This window comes from Fusarium proliferatum (assembly GCF_900067095.1).
Source record: "Fusarium proliferatum ET1 genome assembly, contig: FPRO_scaffold007, whole genome shotgun sequence".
Classification (NCBI taxonomy): domain Eukaryota; kingdom Fungi; phylum Ascomycota; class Sordariomycetes; order Hypocreales; family Nectriaceae; genus Fusarium; species Fusarium proliferatum.
The window spans coordinates 598902-622145 of record NW_022194796.1 but is presented as its reverse complement, the minus strand read 5'-3'; the positions used below and the strand labels follow the sequence as shown (position 1 = coordinate 622145).

General features: G+C 44.1%; 7 protein-coding genes across 7 annotated transcripts; 5 read left to right on the top strand and 2 right to left on the bottom strand.

Moving 5' to 3' along the window:
- Positions 1-4275: 4275 nt before the first annotated feature.
- FPRO_07984 (putative clathrin-associated adaptor complex ap-1 small chain sigma1) lies at positions 4276-5022 on the top strand (the record flags this gene model as incomplete). Its single annotated transcript, XM_031233900.1, has 5 exons — positions 4276-4286; positions 4345-4378; positions 4434-4551; positions 4604-4878; positions 4993-5022. 5 exons carry the CDS (start codon positions 4276-4278, stop codon positions 5020-5022), a joined length of 468 nt encoding a protein of 155 aa, XP_031083691.1.
- Positions 5023-7191: 2169 nt separating this feature from the next.
- FPRO_07985 (uncharacterized protein) lies at positions 7192-8254 on the top strand (the record flags this gene model as incomplete). The annotated part of the gene is made up of 2 exons (XM_031233899.1): positions 7192-7197; positions 7262-8254. 2 exons carry the CDS (start codon positions 7192-7194, stop codon positions 8252-8254), a joined length of 999 nt encoding a protein of 332 aa, XP_031083690.1.
- A 1438-nt stretch (positions 8255-9692) lies between these two features.
- On the top strand, positions 9693-10481 carry FPRO_07986 (uncharacterized protein; the record flags this gene model as incomplete). Its single annotated transcript, XM_031233898.1, has 2 exons — positions 9693-10100; positions 10206-10481. 2 exons carry the CDS (start codon positions 9693-9695, stop codon positions 10479-10481), a joined length of 684 nt encoding a protein of 227 aa, XP_031083689.1.
- Positions 10482-10630: 149 nt separating this feature from the next.
- FPRO_07987 (uncharacterized protein) lies at positions 10631-12383 on the bottom strand (the record flags this gene model as incomplete). The annotated part of the gene is made up of 2 exons (XM_031233897.1): positions 10631-11273; positions 11329-12383. The coding sequence occupies 2 exons, from the start codon at positions 12381-12383 to the stop codon at positions 10631-10633; spliced, it is 1698 nt and encodes a 565-aa protein (XP_031083688.1).
- A 1473-nt stretch (positions 12384-13856) lies between these two features.
- FPRO_07988 (uncharacterized protein) lies at positions 13857-15983 on the top strand (the record flags this gene model as incomplete). Its single annotated transcript, XM_031233896.1, has 1 exon — positions 13857-15983. The coding sequence occupies one exon, from the start codon at positions 13857-13859 to the stop codon at positions 15981-15983; it is 2127 nt and encodes a 708-aa protein (XP_031083687.1).
- A 461-nt stretch (positions 15984-16444) lies between these two features.
- Positions 16445-18180, bottom strand: FPRO_07989 (uncharacterized protein; the record flags this gene model as incomplete). Its single annotated transcript, XM_031233895.1, has 4 exons — positions 16445-16744; positions 16807-17155; positions 17212-17450; positions 17503-18180. The coding sequence occupies 4 exons, from the start codon at positions 18178-18180 to the stop codon at positions 16445-16447; spliced, it is 1566 nt and encodes a 521-aa protein (XP_031083686.1).
- A 1441-nt stretch (positions 18181-19621) lies between these two features.
- FPRO_07990 (uncharacterized protein) lies at positions 19622-20013 on the top strand (the record flags this gene model as incomplete). The annotated part of the gene is made up of 2 exons (XM_031233893.1): positions 19622-19645; positions 19693-20013. 2 exons carry the CDS (start codon positions 19622-19624, stop codon positions 20011-20013), a joined length of 345 nt encoding a protein of 114 aa, XP_031083685.1.
- Positions 20014-23244: the final 3231 nt, after the last annotated feature.

Below are 23244 nucleotides of genomic sequence, written 5' to 3'. Positions count from 1 at the left end.
TAGGTAAATCTTTAATTAGACTTTTAAGATATATTTCCTATAAATCCTTTTTATCTATAATCTAAATAGGGTTTAATATTTAATTAATTTACTTAAAGCTTAAGAAAGCTTATAGCTACTATTATAGCTCTTTAAGTATTTTCTTTCTAATAGTATACTTTATTTATACTTTATTAGCACTAAAGAATTCTTTTTTATTAAAAATAATATCTTAAGTTATATAAACCTTATTTATAATAAGGTTTTATACTTTAAAGATATTTAAGGAATTATATTTAATTAGGTAGTCTATTTATACTTTTAGACTTATTTTTAATTAAAGGCATTTTTCCTTTTTCTATACTTTATTTATTAATAAGAATGCCTTATATCTAATAGTTTTTATATAGCTAATTTAAGGCTAGTTACTTTTTTTTATAGTTAGAATGCCTAAAAAAAAGCTTTTATATAGTATTTTCTATTTTAGTCCTTATTTTAATATTTAATTAAGTATATATATTACTATTTTTATTATTTCTAGCTAAAGACCTAAAGAGAGATTATTATTAATTATTAATAGCTTTACTTTTTTTTTAATTACCTCCTTAAAGTGCTCTTTAGAGCCATTCTGCTATTAGGTTTTTAGTATACTCTTATTTACTTTAATTCCCTTTTAAAGTAGCTACTTACTTATCAAATGCCCCTTTTATAACTTATTATCTATTTTTATAGCTTATAGTTTAACTTTATATATTATCTTAAGCATTTAAGTAAAGTACTTAAGTATTACTAATAGATTTTTATTATAGCAGTTTATAAAATAGTAATCTTAATATAGTCCTAAATAGCAATTTATAATAATAGTATATAATATATAACTATTTATTTTAATTAAATAGTTATAAAAGTTAATTAAGACTTTCTTTTTAGCTTTTAAGGGTTATTTTTATAATTTATAATACTTTTAATACTTTATCTTTATTAATATATATATATTATATTTTACTATTATTAGTCTTTTAATCTTGGCTTTAAAGGTATAGTTTATAAAATACTTTAGACTTTTTAATTTTAAATATCTTAATTAATAGTACTATATTCTAGCTAAAACTTTATTTAGCTTATATATAATCTAAAAGTTATATTATAAATGCCTTATAGTAAATAAAACTTACTTACCTATTTTAAAGATATAATTTAATATATATTAATTATATTTTTATTTAAGCTTATATAATATTTAGCTATTTATATATTTTAAAATATTAGTATTATTTTATTAGTCTTATTAATACTTTACTTATTATATTTTATATAATAATATTAAGTTAATATCTATTTCTAGATAATAGGCTATATTATATAGGGTTATTATTTAAGGTTTATTTTATAGGTCTATAACTTAAATCTATATATTACTATATCCTTTAATTAATAGCTATTTAGATTTAGTATATATTCTTTCTCTATATTAAGCAGTCTTTAATAACTTAAACTATTTTAAGTTATTAAATATATATAAAGTAGTTCTAAAGTTTAAAATATATAAATTATATAATAGGTATTTACTGCTTAAGGCTAAAAAAGTTACTGCCTTTTTTAAGATTAAAGGACTTACTAGAGATTATTAACTTAATTTCTCCCTTAAGGTAATATTTTCTATTTAGAGTCTTTAATAGAGTTCTTTAATTTTTTTATTACCCTTTAGGTATTATTTAAATAGATTTAGCTATCTTTAGTTTAGCTAAAACTTCTTAAGTATTACTTTAAGGAATATTACTTAATATAATATACTATTAAAATACTTATAATTTTTTTTATATAATATATATTTTTTTAAGGTTTCTATAGTTTATTAGACTTACTTTATTAAGCCTTCTTTAGATTTATTAATAACTAATTAATTTTACCTTTTATTTTTTATTAATAAGCCTTATTCTTCTAAAGTTAAGGTTTTAAATATTAATTTAAAGCTCCTTTTTATAATATAATTAAGCTATAATTTATTGCCTTTTTTTTATTATTTTAAATTTCCTATTTAAATTATATTAAAAAGGTTAATAGAAAATATAATTTATTTTTAATTTCTTTTTTATTTTAGCTTTATTTAATTTATAGAAAGATCTTAAAGTAATAATCTAAAGCCTATTATAGATCTTTAAATTAAGTATTTAAATATTATATCTTAATAATACCTCTTAACTTTTTAAGTTAAATTGCCTTTTTTTATTTTATAATTTATTTTTTTTAATTAATTTTAGGGCTTAAGGCACTCTTTAGTACTTTAAAATAGTATTTTTAAGCTTATTTCTTTCTTATAGCTTTATTAATATTATATATAGCTTTAAGGTTAAGAAAGAATTATAATATATTATTATAGTTACTTAACTTATTTATAGTAGGTAAATATATTTTAATATAATAAAGGCTTATTTTCTTAATTATTTAATTTAATATATTATAAATACTATTTATTTATTTATTATATTAATTATAATTAATATAATAGATATTTATTTTAGCTTTATATATCTTTTATTTTAAAGGCAGTAAGTTACTATATTTAGTTATATTATATTCTTTATATTTAATACTTAAGTTATCTAAAAGCGATTTAATATATAGTTTTACTTAATAGTCTATAATATTAGGCTACTATAGCTCTTAAATATATAACTTTATAAAGAAGCTTAGATCTAATAGTTAGCCTAATTTATATACCCTCTTTGCAGTAGTTTTTATAATATATAACTATTTAAAGGAATTCTAGTTATTAAGGCTATTAAGAAGGTAGATCTTTATATTTATATTATAGAATATTATATTATATATAGGCTCTTGCTTTTAAGGGTTATTTTAATGATTTATTCTTCCTTTTTGTAGTTATAGCTGCCTTAAAGAAATATAGCTTTAAGACTTTTAATTATTAAACTAAATCCTCTTTTTTTTATTAATTATCTTATTTTTTAGTATTTAACTACCTCTCCTTTTAGTTTTTTTTTAGTTATATAATTAGTATAATCTAACTTTAAGGCTTATTTAGGTTAAATGCTTTACAGTCTAGATTAACCTATCTTAATTATATAATATTAATGGTTTAATATAAACCTTATATAATTTTAACCTTTAAGATACGGGCCTACTATAGAGGCCTTATTGTTTAAGCCTTTATATATAAAGTTAGAAGCTTAATAGCCTTATAAGACTGATAGTAAGGGAAAAAAAAATAAAGGTTTTTATTAATTTTAGTAAGATAATATTTATATTTATATCTTAAAGTCTAAAATAAACTAGCTATTAAAAAATAGTATTTTTTTTAAATTAATTAGTCTATTTATAGCCTTAATTTAAACCTAATTAAATATATTTAAAAATAATTAAAGTTAAATATTAAAAAGATATTTCTTTAATTAAATCTTTTAAAAAATAATAAATTTAATAAAGTAAAGTTAATAAAATATATTAAGTTAATATAAGTAGTAATTATATTAAATTAAATTAATTATTGAATTAACTTACTTTCTTAATAACTTAATGCCTTTATTTATATAAAGGGATAGTATATAAAATATTAATTAGGAAAATTAAGACTTTAAAATAATATAGTTTCTATATTTTCTATATTTATTTTAGAATTATTATATATATATAAAGTTATTTTTATTAAATAGATTAAGTTGCTATAAGGTGGGGTATCCAGAGACTTTTAGAGCATAATTTTACCATTTCTTTCACATTGAGGTCGGAGATTCTTTTATCATTCTCTGTGTACGTGGGGTTCAAGTATTTACCAACCTTACTTGGTAGGTAGAGTAAGGTGTGTCGGCACTATGGCCTCCTTGTCGCCGTTGAATATGCAGAAGCATGTAGTGGATGCCAATCACAATGACATTGGCTGGTTCAATTACTCTGATAACTTCTTTATTGGAGACAGGATCGAATAATATACTATGCAACTCCAGAGAGAATACCTACTACCTAAAGGTAGCTAATTCGCCTTAACTTTAGGTACCTAGCTTATCTGTGCTAACCTTAGATGGCGTCTGGCGCTCAGTGTAGCCACCCACTGAAGTGACCGGGGGTCCAGATCTAGCCCAGTAGGCGGATTGGCTGGAGCCTGGACCACCTTACCTCACTCACTTCATCATTGGGTTTGTCGGCCTGAGCCAACTCGTCACCAACCCGCCAAAATTGCTTCCGTGTCCACCTTGAAGCCAGAATTGCTTCCTCTGTCATCTTTCGAAACCTCACCCTGCCTTTTATCTGTACGCCTCCAAGCAGGCTCGATAGACCATCATGGCCATTCTGTATGCTTCTCCGCGGCAAACCAACTTTTTCCGCCTGCTGACCGAGAGCTAACTACAGATATCTCATTCTCCTATCCCGTCAGGGCAAAGTGGTGTGTCTTGGTTGCTCACATGCGCAGCTTCAACAGCACTGACTAGTCATGACAGCGTCTTGCCAAATGGTTCACAACACTCTCCCCCAAGGACAAGGCCAAGATCGTCAAGGATGTATCTCAGCTTGTGCTCGCTCGAAGAACGCGCATGTGCAACTTTCTAGAATATAAGGGTCAGTTTCCTAACCCCTTTGTTTTGATAACCTTGAGCTAACCAGTATGTAGATACAAAGATTGTCTATCGCCGATATGCATCACTCTTCTTCATCGCCGGATGCTCCTCCGAAGATAACGAGCTGATCACCCTCGAAATTATCCACCGATATGTCGAGCAGATGGACAAGTACTACGGCAACGTTTGCGAGCTTGACATCATCTTCTCTTTCACTAAGGCATACTATATCCTCGACGAAATCCTCCTCGCCGGCGAGCTGCAGGAAACGAGCAAAAAGAATGTTCTTCGCTGCATCGGCCAGCAGGACTCCCTTGAAGATATGGAGGTAAGTCATGACCAGCTTGATAAACTATGAAGTTTTGTGATAGCCCGGCAACCTACACCCACCCACTCACCCGCCAAATCGTCGCAAGACAGCTGACGCCAAGCCTCCAACAAGGTCGAGGACGAAGTTACAAAGATCATGTAAACCTCCTTGACGACCTTTTAATTGCTACCCAACATCAATTCGACACCGCTCCCGAAGCGTCGGATTGAGGCGATCGATCAATACCTACCAAGCGTTTTCATACGAGTTGCAGTATATTTACTGGCCGAGAATTAACTTTGGTTCAACAGGCCGACGAACAAGTATTGGCGTCGCTCAAGGAGTCAGGAATTCTGTAATGGGAAAGTCTTGGGCGGCTGAGCATCTCTTCGATGGGAAGAGAGGACACGCATGTTTGCATCGTGGGAATAGGCGCAGGTGGTGTTTTGGGAGTCTCGGACCGTGTTGGTCTTGTTTTGTAGATCTTTGACGGTGGAAAACCACCTTCTTTCGTATCAAGAGATGAGGCCTGTGGGCCATGGTGTTGCGACAGCTACGACGAGCAGCGCAGAGAGATTGTCTCCGGTCCGCGACCCGGTATCGGTCAAACGTCGACGCAACATTGAGAGGAGAGCGAGCCTTGAACAACAGCAATGATAATCATCAGAGGCTGTATTCCACTGAAAGTAGTCTGGCCTGGCACGTTGGGCCACCTCCTGTGCTTATCGAAGCCGAAATCAGCCGCACTGCTCAGTCGCAACACCTCGGCCCACAACTGGAATCAAGAGAAAACGATTGACCTCATATGCTTGTTTCTATTTCTTCTTTCTTGTTTCTCCAATTTCCAACTGACGTTAGACGGTGACTGAAGACGGATCTGGCCCATCCATCAAAAGATGGACCATTTCATCCTAGGGATCGACTGAAGCGCGTGGTTTCGGAGTTCAGCCCCATTCGCTATCGCTGATCAATCGCGTGGAGTTGCCGCCAGGGCATTCCCCCTATTACGATACGCCAAACTTACACCTTCGGGTCTTCGAACAACGGATCGTAATTAAGGACATGTGCGAAACGATTGGATTGTAAGTTGGCACTGAAGAATTGATCAAAACAGAGTCCCTGATGTTTGTCTCATGAGAGCCAAAGAATGAAGCATGAGGCTTACAGGGGGTCTCTTGGCTCCCGTTGATATCCATGGCTTAACTGGCAGTACCGAGAACTGGCGCGATCCCCGGAATTCTTCAACGTTGGCCGGACCAGGGCCGGGACCGGTCCAAGCTCAAGCCAATTCAACTCAGCTCTCAGCAAAAGTGACTGATTTTGAGATCCCGTGGCTGGCTGCAGCAAAGGATCACACCAGATTTGAGTGGACTCAAATGTCTTTGTTTGACGAGAACGCAACGCAACCGAGAGACAGAGTTACCGTTCATCCGCTAACCTCAGACAGCCCAACAGGCCATCCCATTCTACTTCAACCATTCTATCCCGAAGCCGGTCAATTCCATCCACTCAAAGTCTATCCATCCATATCCATCCTTTCGATTGCGGCCCCTCAATCAGTCATCCTGTGTTTCCTTGGTCTCATAAACTAACCAGGTTCCTGCCTTATCTATTTGCTTATTGCTTATTCACATAGATGTATTCACCAACTCAACCTCAACCTCAACCCTGTTACTTGCTTATCTCTATCCAAAACCCCCCCTTTCATCATCATTTGAATCGACCAGGCTCTCGGCAATCTCCTGTCCAATCCTTGATCTGATCAGTGCCTATTATTATCTCCCGTCATCGCCAGCCAATCTCTTTTTTATCTCCGGTCTTTTAGATTCTCAGGGTCCTTGCTGGCTGCACTGTATCTCCCAACGTTACAGTAACGAATCTGCCGCCGATTACTCCGTCCAGGGCATTAGAAATTACCACCGCGATTTAAGTTCCTGGCCTCGCCCCTCCCGAACTGTACCTGCTCCTGACCCGGCGATCGTTAATTGCCGACTTCCTTCCGCCTACTTTCAATCATCCTCACCCTGACACTATTATCCCCCTCTTTCTCCTCAATCATCAATACCCCGTATCGCCGCATTATCGATTGTCGCAACCAATTTCGACATCGTGTTTTATGACATCGGCCATCGTACGCTTACCGCCATCTTTCCCATATCGCGACAACTATCACCTTCCGGCTCCGGCCCACCGCGACTCCACGCTGACGCAATCTGTTCCCTTGACTGCTCCCTCAATCAGTCAGTCGCATCACGCATTTACGGCCCAGCGCATCAACACCGCAACATTCCCACCACAGAATCGACCTCAAAGTGCCCTTCAGCTTCCAAGATGAAGGTTAGCAGCCCCAGGACTCCGCGGAGGAACCCCTCATCCGACATATGCTAACGCGCACATACAGTATCTACCAGTACAAGACTTCGAAGCGGTGACGAGCGCGCTGAACTTCAACACACCCGACTGTAGCGTGACCGGCGGATGCGATCTCTACACAACGAAATCAACAGGTTCTGACAAGAAGCTCTACAAGAACATCGACAACGATCTGAACTCGCAACATGAAGCCCTTCTCAAGCTCGGCGCCAGCCTATCACCGCCTGAGCGCGCTCACATGCTTGCTACTTCACCGAGCATGCAGCTGTTTTCACACTCAAGTGCTTTCGGCCCCTTGTCTGAGCTCTCGAGTCGCAAGACATTTGCATACCTCATCGCGACGCTGAATGCGAGTCACCCACACTACGATTTCTCTCATGTCCTTCGACCCAACGACTTCAAACGCGAGCGAAACCTGCGTCGCGTCATGGTGAACCTCGATTCAATTCTTCAAAACGTAAGACCTAACTTCGAGCCCAAATCTCTCGGTTCCTCGCTAGGCAGTGAGACAACCTCGATATGGGGCCCCCAATGCTGGTCATTGATCGACAAGGAGATGCACCTCAACGAGTGTACTATTTTCAGCTACAACCCCGAGAGCGACCCCTTTGAAGAAGACGAGAGTGCAATCTGGGCTTCACACTACTTCTTCTTCAACCGCACCTTGAAAAGAGTGGCATATCTTTACGTCCGCGTTGTGCCAGTTATCTCGTCTCATAGCCCAACTCTCCGACCCACAAATCTGGCCAGGAACCACAGCAACCAACGGGATCTCGCATCAGCTGGTGCGCAGAAACGCGCCAACTACTGGCTTGGTGATCAAGACGCCGAGTTAGTGCCATATAATGAGGACGACGAGGAGCTCATTGACGACGGTCTTTTTTGGAATCGTGGAGAGAACGGAGATCTCGTTGCCTATTCAGATGAAGACTTCGACGAGGATATCGAGGATATGGACATGCTCGATAGCAGTCCTGACAGGTCCATGAGCGATGATGTCGCCGGCCGTATGGAGATCTAGGGTTGATTCGATCCAAATCGTCATGATAGATCGGTTCTTCAAGAAACGGCCTCTTCGGTTCGAAACCGAGCATCAACCGTATCTCTCTGAAATCATTATTTGCTGCATTATTTCAACATTCAACACTATCCTAATCTCAACTGGGGTTGCTCGATACCAACAAATCGAGACAAACGAAGCTGAATAGCAAACGACTTTTGCTTCGCTTTTTTGTATTTTGCGAGCATTTTTACTCTATGCTCTTTTCTTTCGACATGCCATTTGCTTAGTATGAAAGTGTGAGGCCCGGTTAGGCTTCTGGTCGGTGAGAGCGGCTGGAATTCCGCGACATGAGGCGTTTCTGGGTCCGCTTGTCAACCTGCTATTCCTGGAGATGATTGCAGGCTTCTCTGTTCTAATTACTGCATCTTTTTCCCCACCTCTATCTCTGCTTTCTTTTTCAAGCACTGTTATCCTATATCCTTTAACCTGGGTTTGGCTTTGGCTGCTTTTGATTTGAATACCGCCTGACACGGCTATGCCTGGATGTATGATGAGAAATCGTGGCTCGGTGTCGGTGTCGTCTCGTTTGGGAACGGCATGGAATGATAGTTGGCGCTAGCGGCATGGGAACTCGGGTGAGAGTAACGACCTGGTTTTATGGTGATGATGTACATGATGGGTTGAGGGATGCATGCCATGGGCTAGTCAGGCTGGTAATTGCTTTGACACGATATTGCGAATTCATGATTTCAAATTCCCAATGGCTTTACTGGATAAGTACCTTAGTTGAAAGTGATCACTGTTTCCTCGACCTTGAGTTCAGTCGAGAGCAAGTCTATGCGTAAGAAGACACGTGTAGCCGGGATGACGCAAACAGCTGTATACATCTAGGATTCATTCGTTACGCAGGCACCGTCAAGCATTCAAATTTGGCTTGAACTGTCTTTGACATGACTTTATCGTTGAGCGTGGGGCAGGGTATGTCTTAGGTATATGCCAACCATATTCAAATACATCTTGATTCCTGCAGCGGCCGCTACCATCTTCCATGGAACTTTGAAATTAGCCGGCCGTTCAGACACTTGAGCATGCCACAAAGTTGATACATGGACAGTATGCCAGTTGGCTTCTTAACGGCATGTATTTGAGCTCGTCGTTGGTTCTTTGTTTGATTTTGGTTTTGGTGGCGAAGAGGTTCTGGTGGGTGGCTCTGGGTGTGGTACATGTATCATGTAACTGTGTTACTTTTGGGGTTATCTCGAGGGTTCACAAAGGATAGTTACTCTCTGATGTGTACTCAGAGATGAGGGTGAGAGTTGACTTTGGGAAAGAAGCCCGTAGCTTCAGTCTATACAATCTGAAAGCCTATTTCATCAGCACATGGGTATCGTCAGAGTCAACGTGGTTGAGACATGTCCGATGTCTAGTTTCCAGGTTATCTCACAACGGACAAGAGATGGCCAATTTGGCTGCGAGTCTTGTTGGGAAACGGAATGCCACACTTGGTCTGGAGCGGATGAATGCAAACGTTGCTATCGCCCTCAAGGAACTCGGCCTCGACATTGTTGATGTTCAGCAGGCCATAGAGACAGTAAGGACTTTCAAATCGCCTGAGGAGGTCAAATGCATTGTCGCATCTCTTCGCGCAACAGAGTTCGCTGTGGGCAGACTCCGTGATGCAGTCTCACCAGGTCTTGCGGAGAACCAACTCTGGTCAGTCATGCACAAATCCTTAATTGAGCAGAATGGAGACTATGTCGAGACTCGACTCCTCACCGCTGGGCCACGAGCAAACACTTGGTTCCAGGAGTCAGCGAGTTATGCCATCTCGAAGAACGACCTCGTGGTTCTAGACACAGATGTAGTCGGCTGCCATGGATACTACTCTGACTTCTCACGAACGCTTCACGCTGGTCCGGATCCTCCTCCCGAGGAGTAAAAGTAGACATACAGAACTGCACTTGCACAGGCCAATCACAACATGAGGATCCTCGGGCCGGACTTGACCTTTGGCGACTATACAGATCTCGCATGGGATATTCCTGAGCAGTATTGGGCTAACCGGTATTTTGTCTCAGCGCATGGCTGTGGTCTCACGGAGGAGGATCCGTATTTGCATCATCGAGGAGATTTGCCAGATTCTGGCTATGATGGTGTTATCGAACCGGGCATGGTACTTTGCGTTGAAAGTTATATTGGCAATGAGGGTGGCACACAGGGTGTCAAGCTGGAACGGCAGTCCTAATCACCGAGACAGGGATTCAGGTTTTGTCAAAGTTTCCCTTTGAGGAGGCTACGCTGAAGTGACTGGTGCAAGTCAACTATTCTTCTATACTGTCTTGTCCGACAGTCCACCCGTCCTCTGGATATGAACACGAATCAATCCATCGGGAACTAATAAGGCAAGCATTCGAGCTGAGAGCATTGCCCGCAAGATCGATCATAGAACTTTGCTCCTCTATCATTAGCCGAAATGCCCATACTCTCTTTGGGGATCGATGAAAGGTAACAGTTCCTGTAATATTGGGAAACGACCCAGCCAAATACCACACAGCTCTCATCCTCCAAACATGCTCGGGCACACATCTCGACGCTCCCCTGGAACATCGGCATGGATCTGTAATTTGGGCCATTGTTGTTGAAATTTCCCTGAGTACTACCGCAGAGACTAGTAGTCTCTGTTGGAACAGCACAGGTTGGTTTGTATTCACCCACATAGATGTCGTCAATAGCTACATAACGGACGGCAGCCTGGCTGTTAAGTCTGATAAAGGCATAGAGGTGGTCGTTCATTGCTCCTTGAAAGATCGAAGTGCGTTGGACGTATTTAAAAGGGGCGCCTTTCGGAACAAAGACTTTCTCGTTATGGACATGGCCATATCTCTGAGTGGCGATGATGAAGGAGAAATCCCAGTCTTGGTCAGGGTCAGAAACAGGAGCATATGAGAACCAGACTTGGTACTTCTTCGTCGAGTCTAGGGATATGGGCCTCCACATATCAGATCCAAGGGTAGAGCCCGGTCCTGAGCTAACAAGTCTTATGTGACGTTAGCTTTGAGGAGTCTGGGAGCGCTGATATGTATCCGACTTACGCAAACTGGTCGCCACTATGAGCACGCGGTACGTCCTGAGAGGTGCTGCTCTTTTGTTGAAATGGTACGGCGATACCGGCGAACTGCCCCATATAGTCCCATCTGTTCTCGCCTGTATTGTCTCCCTCAAAGCTTGGGTCCTCGATAGAAACTGAGACAACGGGACATGATGCTGATGAAGTTGTTGAAGTCCATAGGCTTTCTGTTACCGACGTGCTTTCGGATGACGGTAGCAATGTAAGCAGGGTTGTGGTGGTGTCAATGCTTGTGGGCACGCCACTAGTCACAGTCGTGGCATCAATGGTTGTAGTAGGTCCGTCGGATGTGGCGATATCAATAGTGGAAGTATCGGTTGAGACCTTTCTGTCTCCTGAGCTGACTATCTCAGTTGTTGCATATGATACGGTAGTGTCAGTTGATGTTCTAGGCTCGATTGAAGTTGAGTGAGCAGTGGTGGCTGCATCGGCGGTCGCAGTCGACTCGTTGGATGCAGCGGGGATGATTGAAGCTGCTGTATCAGTAGTATCAATCGAATCAGTAAGAAGGCCTGAATTAGAGGTGTTGTCTGGAGTCGAGTTGTTGCTTGGTTCCGATTCATCAGTTGAGGCAGTGGTAGTGGTAGTGGCCCTCGTCGTGGTAAGATCGTCGCTTGTCGTTACAGCAGCCAAAGTCGATCCAAAGCTATTTGGCGATGTCAATGTCGATGTCTCAGAATCGAACTCAGAATCAGAGATAGCTGGAGGGTTGACAGAGGCTGTATAGTCTGAAAAGCTGGCACTCAAGGTTGTGGTTTGCGGCCAAGTTATAGCTGAAGAACCACTCAACGCTGTTGGGACAAGTTCGCCAGCACCGGTAGAACTTGAATGGTCTGTTGAATATGAGGCGTCCAGACTTTGCGCGGTTCCAGCTTTTGGACCGATCACCGTTGAGGTACCTGAGATCCACGACAAAAGTGATGTATACTTAGGGTGAGAATGTGGTTTACATTTTCCAGCCTCAGCAACAAAGACGCTCGATGCTGCCAATACAATGGCAAGCACTCTTGAAGCCACCATATCCGCATCCGTCTTTTAAAACGAGTAGGCATCTACTCTATTGTACATGATTTTGGCGGGCGAGTGTCCCTTTTTGTCCAACCAGAGTGGTAGTCAAGAAATAACCATATCTCCGAGAAGCGCAATTCTAGATGCATTTAGAACGAACGGGAACCAAATAAAGCAAGCACTAGATCCCAGCCGGTCGATCTAACAGGGAACAATTACAATCAATAGCATACGGTTGTGACATAGCGTCAGGGGTACAGAGCTTGAAGTGGTGAAAAGGACTGATGCTTGGCCGTTTATTATGGACTTGGGCAATTTTATTCTGAGGCGCCATTTCTCTAGTTTTAAATAGTTCCATGGACTAAGCTCTACAGGCTTTATTGACAACCTGCGAACCACGTTCAAAAGGAACCGAAATATTCCAAAGCTTTTATTGACGACACCAATTCGTGCATGTCTCCAAGCATTGGATAGAGACTGGAGATGCCATGAGTAAGCGCCCAGAAGTCTTCTGATATCAAGACGAAGGAGACGAAGAAGCGAGCCGTGATCGCTCTAGGAAAACTGAAGTTGCTAGTGAACCAAAGGCAGTACTTCTTTACTAATATTTTTATTCTGTTATGGAGGAAAAACAAGAAGAGAGGTACATCATGACTCAGTAATTGGCTCTGGTCTTTCAACAGTTCTTTTTGTTATTAGTTCTCAATCAAGTATCGCATCCTTGCCTTAGTAAGATAAGATTCCTTGAAGAACTTGTACGGATAGAAGATGCACTTTAACAAGTGCAAGACAGAACCTAGATGAAGCAAGAGAAATCCATAGCAAGTATCAATCGATCTCACTCTATATATTCAGCCTACTGAAGATAAACGATGACCATTTGCTTCAAGTTCCTGGAGATCAGAAGTCATCAATGTGTCCATATCTTCTTCCCTGTAACATAAGCGTTTCTATATATTTGAGGTGGGATAACGTATCGTTTTCGTCACGAATCTTCTTGTACTAATCTTAGTAGAACAATCTTCCTTAAATTGCCAATACAGTAATTAAAAAGTCGTTTCCCTGCTACCTAGTAGGTCCCTACCTCTATATAGGTATTTCTTCCTCAGAATCGATCAAACGCAAATGGAACCAGATTCAAATGATCCATGCCTTATCTCTTATCGCGATTCTCGACATGGGCTGATTGGCCAATCAAATCGTCCAGATTCCACCCGTCGCGGGGCCTCACCCAAGTCTCCCAAATTTTTTCTTGCTGGCAATCGCTTTCGCTTCATCTCGACTCGTCTTCAGCTTCGACTTATCAAAGTCATCTCACGCCACGGCAATCGCACGCAACACGGCAGCTTCTATGTACCATTTTGTATCGCGGTAAAAAGCAGTGCAAATTAGCTCTGCTTCCGATAAAAACTCCAGAGCATGGCCGTCCAGACGTCGCCATCGCTCACTTCAACCTCACATACCTTGACTGCCGCGCCGCCCGCAATGGCTACTCCCGATTCTTTCACAAATAGCCACGTCTTGGCCCTTTTAGAAAGCCTAGCCGATGGCAAGCGACACGCTTTTCTTCAACCCACAGCTTCCATCCCAACCGATTCTCTCAACCATGTCAAGCACACCCTTGAAGGTTTTGCCTCACAAGTCGGCGATGAGCAACAGGAGAGGTTAAAAGAGAATCGCAAGCGCAAGAGAGGCGCTGCAAATAGCGAGGATGTCCTTAAAATGCGCAAGGTCTATATCGATGGGTTCGAGACTGGCCAGGTTTGGCAGCAGGCCAAGAGAATTATTGGTGGTGTCTTGAAGTATTCGGAAGAGGCGCTGGCAGAGTTGGAGGAGCGCAAGGAGATTGCCGTCAACGGCGCTAGTGCATCAGACTCAAAGACGCTCGAGTTTGGAGAGGATGGCTTCGAAGTAGACTCCGAGGACGAGGACGAGAGCGATCAGGATGGATCCGACGAGGAGGAGGAACAATTATCAGTGGACGAAGCTCAAGACGACGGCCAAGAGGACGACTGGGAAGACGATGAAGAGGAGATCGAAGAAGGCAGAGACGATTATCAGGAAGATGATGAGGAAGACGAGAGTGTGGATGGACCGGTTGAAGAGTATGAGGAGGATCCCGACGGTCTCAACGATGGTTTCTTCTCACTCGACGATTTCAACCGGCAAACACAATATTTCGAGGAGCAGGACGCAAAGGGAGATCCCTACACGGATCAAGCAAGCGACGATGAGGAGATCAACTGGGACGCGGATCCTCTGGCTCCTCCTACAACAGGTTCCAAATCTAAGAAGGCTGCCAAAGAGCCAATCTCTGAAGAGGAAGATGATGACGACGACGAGGACGGCCCTACATTTGGCGACATGGCTCTCGATGCCCCAGAAGGCGACAGTGAGGATGAGGTCATGGATATGGATGAGCCTGTTGATGACGACGACAACGGTCTCAATGCCAATGATGTCTACTATAAGGACTTCTTTGCGCCGCCGCGTCGAAAGTCGAATGGCGGTAAGCCCAAAAAGTCTGTCAAGTTCCAGCCCGAGCAGCCAAACGATGCCGACGTTGAGAGAGCCATGGCCGATGTTCGCAGAGATCTCTTTGACGAGTCAGAACAGGAAGATTCGGACGATGCTCTCTCCGATGTTTCCGCTGGAGATCCCAAGTCAAGACGCTCAGCTCACGAGCGGAGACAAGCCAAGCTTGCCGAAGAGATCCGCAAGCTTGAGGCTGCATCCGTTGCCAAGCGTGAGTGGACTCTCTCTGGTGAAGCTGCTGCAGTTGACCGCCCTGTAAACTCTTTACTGGAGCAGGATCTCGATTTCGAGCATGTTGGCAAGCCCGTACCTGTCATCACTCCTGAGGTCAGTGAAAGCATCGAGGATCTCATCAAGCGTCGTATTCTCGCTCAAGAGTTCGACGAGGTTATTCGCCGACGTCCTGACACCGAAGGTGCAGCCACAGGTACCCGTCGTGGCCTTGTTGAACTCGATGATACCAAGGCTACAAAGGGTTTGGCCGAGATCTACGAGGAAGAGCACGTCAAGAATACAAACCCAGACACCTATGTCAGCCAATCAGACGAGAAGCTTCAGCGCGAAGAAAAGGAAGTTGAGGCTATGTGGAAGGACGTCAGCGCTCGTCTGGACGCCCTCAGCTCATGGCACTACAAGCCCAAGCCCACAGCACCCTCACTATCTGTCGTTGCGGACGTTGCCACTGTCGCAATGGAGGATGCCCAGCCCACAACAGCCCAGGGCGTCACCGGCGAGAGCAGTCGCATGGCTCCTCAAGAAATTTACAGGGCTGGAGCCACAGACAACGTAGCTAACGGCGAGGTCGTCACCAAGGCCGGTCTTCCTGTCGCCCGCCAGGAGATGTCCCGCGAGGACAAGGCCCGCCGGCGCCGTCGCGAGAAAGAACGCGTGCGCAAGGCTGGAGGTGTCGACGGCGAGAAGGTCGTCAGCAAGAGAGCCAAGATGCAGCGCGACACCATCGCCGAGCTCAAGAAGGGAGGCGTCAAGGTCATCAACCGCAAGGGAGAAATCACCGACGTGGATGGCAAGAAGGCAAAGACTGCCAAGATTGCTTCGAGCGGCAATTTCAAGTTGTAGTGGATGGTCAAGGGGCATTGTTCCTTTTTGCAGTTTGGTTCGGGGTTTCAAAAGTAACGATGGGGTGTTTGCATGGCTTGCGAGCGATTCTTCATAAGAACGCATTTTCATGTTTGTTGCATAGGTTTCATATGTCCACACTGGATTCCTGTTTGAGTGACTTGGTTAATGCATAAAAGATGAAGTTTTGTACTCGTCTTCACTCATGAGTTATGCTCACACCTTGCCTGTTAAATCCGTTCATTATGCCGAGCATCCCGCGCAATTAATCGTACATCAGAGAGCTGTCTGTAGTTTTACATTTTGCCACATACTCAGAGTAACATTTGGCTGCTTCAAATTCCCATCCTTTCCGTCCCGTTCCTTTCCTTCCGTCGCAATATGACAATGCCCTGAACTCCACATCCTGACTTAACTTTTCCCGCTGAAATAATAGCCAACTAGTACCATTGACCTCGACCCTAAGCTTCCACCTTGGCCTTCTTGGTCTCGGTATCTTCAGCAGGCTCTTCTGCCTTTCGCTTGCCGTTGGTCTCCGCTTCAGGCCCGCGTGCAGCTTCAGGTTCCCCGGCAGATTCGTCTTTGTTCTTCTTGCGGACAAGTCCACTAAGATCAGTTGCTGTCTTCTTAGCCTCATCAACACGGGCCTTGGTCTCTGCAGCAGACTCGCCAAGGGCAGCACCAAGAATGCCACCGATGGGTCCAGCATCAGCACCCAGAATATCCTTGGCGTCAATGGGGTCATTGCGCAGTTCGACGAGCTAGGCAATCAGTAAAAGAAATCAAAAACGTCCCAAAGGGACCAGGAGGCACAAAGACTCACTCGCTGCTCCATGTCCCCAATGACCTCCTTCATCTCCTGGATGGATTTGCGTGCCAGCTCGTTATCCTCGGGTGAGGCCATAGTGGCCAGCTCAACCTCCTTATTCTGAAGCTTGAGCTTTGAGCTCTTGATAGCGAGCTCCATTTCCTTGACGGCTTCATCTCGCAGACCTTGGTCCATCTCCTCTCGCTTGGAATTTGCGCCATCGTCACCAGCAGTTGTCACAGAAGCAAATTCCAACGCCAGCGAAAGCTTGAAGTGGGCTTCAGCAATGACCTCCGACTCCTCGGGGTACAGCTCCAGCTTATATTTGAGCGAGGTCCTGCCGTCTTCAATGGCGTTGGGATATCTATATGAGTGTTGTGGTTAGGACAAGGCTGAAAAATCGTGGGGGCTTGCGCGTACCGTTCATTCTCGAGAGAAATCTCAGCGAGGGCATCGTGAGTGTCTGCAAGACGCTCCTTCACGTGCCGGACGGTAGGCGAATCGCCCTCTGCAGCCTCCTTGCCTTTGCCGCTGGTTTCGGATTCCTCCTGTTCGAGAAGCTCGAGTTTCTTCATGAAGCAGACTCGGGCAAGGTCGAGGATCTCAAAAGCGGTGGCCAGGTCATCATCATCTTCCTCTTCTTCACCTTCGCCCTCGGCCTGGTATAAGTCAGTATCTGCTACTAAATTATGGTTCAGTGGAGCTTCATACCTCTTCCTCGTCTGACTCGTCGAAGTTCTCATCGCCAGTAAACTGGAACAGGGGCTTCTTATCTTCCTTGATGTCCTCGGTCTTCTTTTCTCCCTGCTCGGCAACAATCCCAAGTCCTTCTTGCGTCACCTTCTGTGCCTCAGGCTGCGCAGGCTTCTTGGACTTGCTCTCTGCGCTCTTCTTTTTCTCGGAAGCGGCAGGGCCTCCTAAAACATCACTCTTGCTTTGGCCAACTCTGAACAAGCTGCGGCCATAGTGAAAAAGGATCTCGGCATTATCGGGTGACGTCTCGCCGTTGACTTCGGCTTGAAGAACACTGGCACGTGAGAAGACCTCAGCGGCCTCCTCGTAGTTCTTGTGGGCATACAGGGCAGATCCCTTTGCTGATAAGTCGGCAATTGTAACTTTCTTAGAGTTGGGGTCTTGATCGTTCGCGATGAGGTAGTCGGTGTTGGGGGTGCCCACACTGGGTGTGCCGACGAGGGGGGTAATGGTAGTGGACTCTGCTTGGTCGGCAGCTTTCTGGGCATCAGAGGGACCGAGAGTGTCGACGGATGGGGTCGCAGTCTCTTCGGCTGGCTTCTCCTCAGCCGGCTTCCCTGGGGAAACTTGGGGCTCTTCGAAGGCCGTGGCTGTCTCGTCCACGACAGGCGCAGTCTGCTCCGTAGCATCAGACATTGCGGATCAAGTCTGAAAGCGTGTCAAATAAGAAGATGAAGTCAATTGGTTTAAGGGAATAATAGCGAAGGTGACTTCGAAACCTAATAGATGGTTAATGGAATTCGTGGTTGTTGGGAGATGAAATGATTGAAAGTTGATAAACTCAGGTGGAGGTTTGCGACAGTCAAAAAAAGAGAGACGGCCCAGCAACGGTAGAGGCGACCAGGTGATGCGACTGGGATGGAAGGTCCAGGTACCTTAGCTTAGGTAGGTAGGTACTAAGGTATGACGCGCCATCGTGCTGAGGGATGGGTTTAGGCGCGTTTGATTGGTTGGCCATGGCGTTGGTGGAGGACCTGAGAAGCTATGAGCTGATGAGCTGAGCTGAGCTCTATTATAATTCCATCAAATGTTCTCAGTCAGAGATTTTTAATGAATGGACAGGATACTCAATTCTATGCGCAACCATGAGTGATGGGGAGTCATATGCCCGATGATCTCTTCCTTTGGAATTTGGAGCTCACACATACAAAGGCTAAGCGTTGGTAGAACTTCAAGCCTCCAGGCTATCACATGTTTGCTCTTCGCCTAGCATGAGTGTTCCTGTGAGAGATCCTACCCTGCAGATATTCATATGAAATGCATTGACGTAGGTACCAGTTGTATTTAAGGGCAATCACTTGCTAATGTGGGCTCTTGTATTAATGAACTATGATGATGTATAATCTGTGCGTTATCTGTCGAGTTGACTGGTTAATTTATTCCTGGTGCTGTTTTTGTTGATTCCTTGTGTGATATGGATGTTCAAGGCGTCAACACACAAGCCCAAATCCACAATGTGAGCTGGATGTTTGCTAACCAAAGCACCTCAACTGACAAGGGACTCACTGAATTATTCTCTGTACGGATTTCTATGCCACCCAGGCACTATCAAAAAAGTAACCAGCTGCAGCGATGCAACCCATACTTCCTCAAGTTACGACCGGCATTTTGTCATAGCAGGATATCATTTCATTTCATGACACTGATAATACCCATGTTCTTTAGCTCAACACATTTCCAAACAATTTGTCCGTCTTAGTCCGCCACTTGACAGTTGCTCAGCTCCGAGAACCCAGTCCCGCGTAACAACGAGCGTTCACTAATCGACCCGACTTGGCACGCGTTGCATCGTGGTATCTTGGCGCGAGCTGAACGCCAGGTCATGTGCCTTAGTCTCAGCCAAGGGTGTAGCCATTGGCTCCAAGTCAAGCCATGATCAGGCAACAACAGCCTCTGACGGAATTTCGTTAATTGATCGCAAGAGTTGGGAATAAAACAAGAGAATTGTCAAGAGTGGAGGTAGCTAGGAGCCCGAGGTATATATTTGAGTGCTGCGGCAAATGCTCCTCGAAAACCAGGCCATCCAACTTATACCAGAGCCATACACCATTAGCAATTCAAAACACGGTCACCCACAATGTGTGAAGAAAGCCTCGTCCAGGTAATATCGAAATGACTATACAACATACCAAGCTAACATCAACCAAGGAAGCACTCGGTCAAATTTGCTGGCTCGAGGTTCCAGTGCGTGATGTTCCTCGGGCCAAGGCCTTCTACGTAGAACTCTTTGGCTGGGAGTTTGTACCAGAGCCTCAAAAGGCCGTCGGCGACTGCGTCAAGAGTATGCACTTCTTCAACAAGGGCAAGACCCTCCACGGGGCATTTCTGGAACATGACGAGGAATATCATGTCATCAACAACAATCCCGACAAACCAGGTGCTCTGCCCGTCCTGCCAACCCTATGCGTTCTGGATTGCGAAGAGACCCTGGCCAAGGCAAATGCGATTGGTGGCAAGACTGCCATGTAAGTGCGCCCGCTCCATCACGAGGTGGAAAGCCTGAAGCGATTTGAGTGAGCATCCATATTAACCGTCGCCAAGTCCAAAGACGGCCATTGGAGGAGGGATGGGGTGTTTTGCTCGGGTGATTGATACCGAAGGTAACATGATCGGTCTCTGGTCTCAGAAATGACAAGTGAGCGTGGGAATGGAAGATAAGGTTGACGTTTGTGACTCGGTACCTGCTTATCTCAACCAAGATATGATTCAATGCCATACTGCTCGAGTTGCTTCTGATAATTAATGTACCAATGTACTCTACCTTGTGTATGCAATTCTCAAAGTTTAGCCCGAATCCATGACCACGATTCAGAATATTATCCAAAATATCCAAACGGTGGAAAATATCAGACAAAAATGTAGACTCGCTCGGCAAAACTTAAAGACAAAGCTTGACGGACGCCAAGCAGAGCCAAGTATTGTTTGTCACTGGTATATGAATTATTGGGCGGAACCAACTGACACGAGCTCGCATGAGTCGTATCAGACGCCAATTAGCAGGGTTGGTCGTAAAAAACTGACATGCAGAGAACTTAAAAAGCGAGCTCTGGAGCCTGTGGTGATTCCTCGCCAAGATGTGTAGAATTTGGCCGTGTCTCATTCGTGGACTAACTGGCTGGATAAGCCGTCTGTAAGGGACCATGCTTCAGCCTGGGCCGATTATATGGGATGGGAGACGTCAGGAATTTGACGAAACACGACGGGGTAAGGATTTCACGTCAAGTAATGTATCTGTAACAGACGCGCCCCCGGAAACTTAGAGTTCCGATACTGAGATCGTTATAGCTGGAGAAGAAAGTCCTATGTATCGAAGTCTGAGTATCTGGGTACCAGGTATTGAACCAATGTTTTGTCACAGAACAGCCGCGAAACATATACGATACGACGCTGAAATACCGTTCAACGGCAGATCCAGATTGACTTTTCGACGGCATTGGATGCATCCTGCAGAGGCGACCTAGTGATACATATGTACCATAGACGGAAAATCGCTTCTGTGCGTATCCGGCACATTGACCATATTGGGAAGAATCTATCTACTTGGAGCATGTCCAAGCGACATTCGGGAAATACGACCGCAGAACGAACTATGACAGACTGCCAACTCCCGTGACGACGACGTAGTATCAAGTCTTGCGGAGATTGCTTATGAGACGAATACGTAACGTCCCTCGAGCCTCTGTAACTTTTCCGTTCGTGTTCCGTTCCATGAAGCTCTGCCGCGACTTAGACGAAGGAGACTAGAGACATGGGATCAGATAGCCGTTAGCCACTCAAGACTAACGCAGCGTAGCACCGGAGAGAACGGCGAGACAATATCCGTCCATCTGCTGCGTACTCGTCCAATGATTACCGCCGAAACATATTCTGTAGCGAAACGAAGATCCCGTGTTAGGTAGTGAGATAATATCACGCCAGCGTTAAGAAACAAAGTGGGCAGTGCTGGGATTGGGTATTAGGTTAATGCTCGTCCTGAGGCCATGTGGACATAATGTAGCGACAATATGTACATATGTAGGCATGGCCACAACTACTAAGTCATAGGCCCCTGAGATAATACATAAACGTTGCACCGAATGCAACCTGTCCATTTGGTCATGGTCGATGGATGGCATTATCATGCTGATGGTATCGCATGGGGCTTTGAAACATAGAACAAGAGCCAGGGTAAGGAGCGAAGTGGGAGCCACTCGAAACAAACGCGGACCGACACCTTAACCAGAGCAATATGCGGAGACTCGCCAACTCTGATTGGAGGATAATTCTAGTCCAGAAAACCCCATCTATCAGAGGCTATGGAGAATTATAAGTCCAAAAGCTTCGACCCTTGGGGACGGGCCCCCACCCCCATTGAACTACAGTACATCTCTTTGTGGCGCCCTCTTTCTTATTCCTTTGAGGAATTTTGCTGCAAAGTATCAAGGTATCGTCAGAAAAGACAATACGCCGTTCATGGACCTGGAACCCCCAGATAATCCGTCCACTGCAAATGCATTTTTCTCTCCCTAGTGTTGGTCGCCGTGGGCCAAGGGTCGGCCGCTAGCGAGGTCAGAATTCCATGGCATAGTTATCATGCTGCTATATCGCATGGCATCAGGAAGATTGCGCGTGACGATCTGCTAAGGGGAAGAGGTTTCTAGTCACTATGTATGGGTTTGATTGGGAAATAGATGTGTTGACCGAAACGACTAAGTACGTTGGGTCAACCCCAAATCCAACCCCCACGACGGATATATTGGAACCATGGTTGATCATCCTGGCATTAGTTACGATGAGTATACATACGTACCTACGGATAATATCATAACATATAGCATTATTACGCGAAACAATCTCAGAGTATCCTCTCCATACCATCCATCTATAGCGACAACGCAGACGACAGGACTACCTACCTTATAGATAAGATATATTTCGACATTATGCAGCCTCAGATAGACTTTGTACTCCATGTCCCAACACAACGGTTGACAAGCTTAAGACGGGCGTCTCCTCGGTCGCCTGGTGGTGGAAAATATAACCTCGCCCACGCCGCTTGACTTGATCGTCTCCCTTCCACCAACGGTAACGGTCTAATCCTGGTTCATTAACCAGTCTTCGGCACCGACGCCTTTCTTCAGTATCCATTGCTCATCTCCATCCCGTCTTCTCTGTCTCCATCTTCCCAAGCCTCCTTCGCTTCGTCTCCAGTTCTCACAAGGTATCCACCGAGGACAAATCCACTGCCCTTGTCCGTCAGCTCCATCAAGTATCGCCAGGGATCGAATCCCGCCTATGTACTCCGTACGTCCCTTGTTTCGCTTCGACCATCTGAGCCGGCTCAAACACCATCCCATCGGTCAAATATTCATCGCTTGGCACCTGCTAGCGACTTTACATACATACTCTGGGTCTTGGCCTAGTCTTAGTCTCTGCATCACTTCCCTCATCAACCTCCATCCGTCCCATCATGCTATCACTGCCTTGCCTGCACTGCGCCTTATAGCCCCAGGACATATAATTCTTGCTCTGGTTAGTCGCCTTCATTCATAGGTGAGCAAGTACCCCCGAAAACTCAAAACAGTCCTACCTTCCTCTTTCTCTTCCCTCATCAAACCTCAAACTTTACCCCATACTCGGGATATCATCCCCACAACAAAGGGTCCGCACTCACTTCTTTAACCCTCTACAACTACCATTGTCGACCATTATAGAGAGATC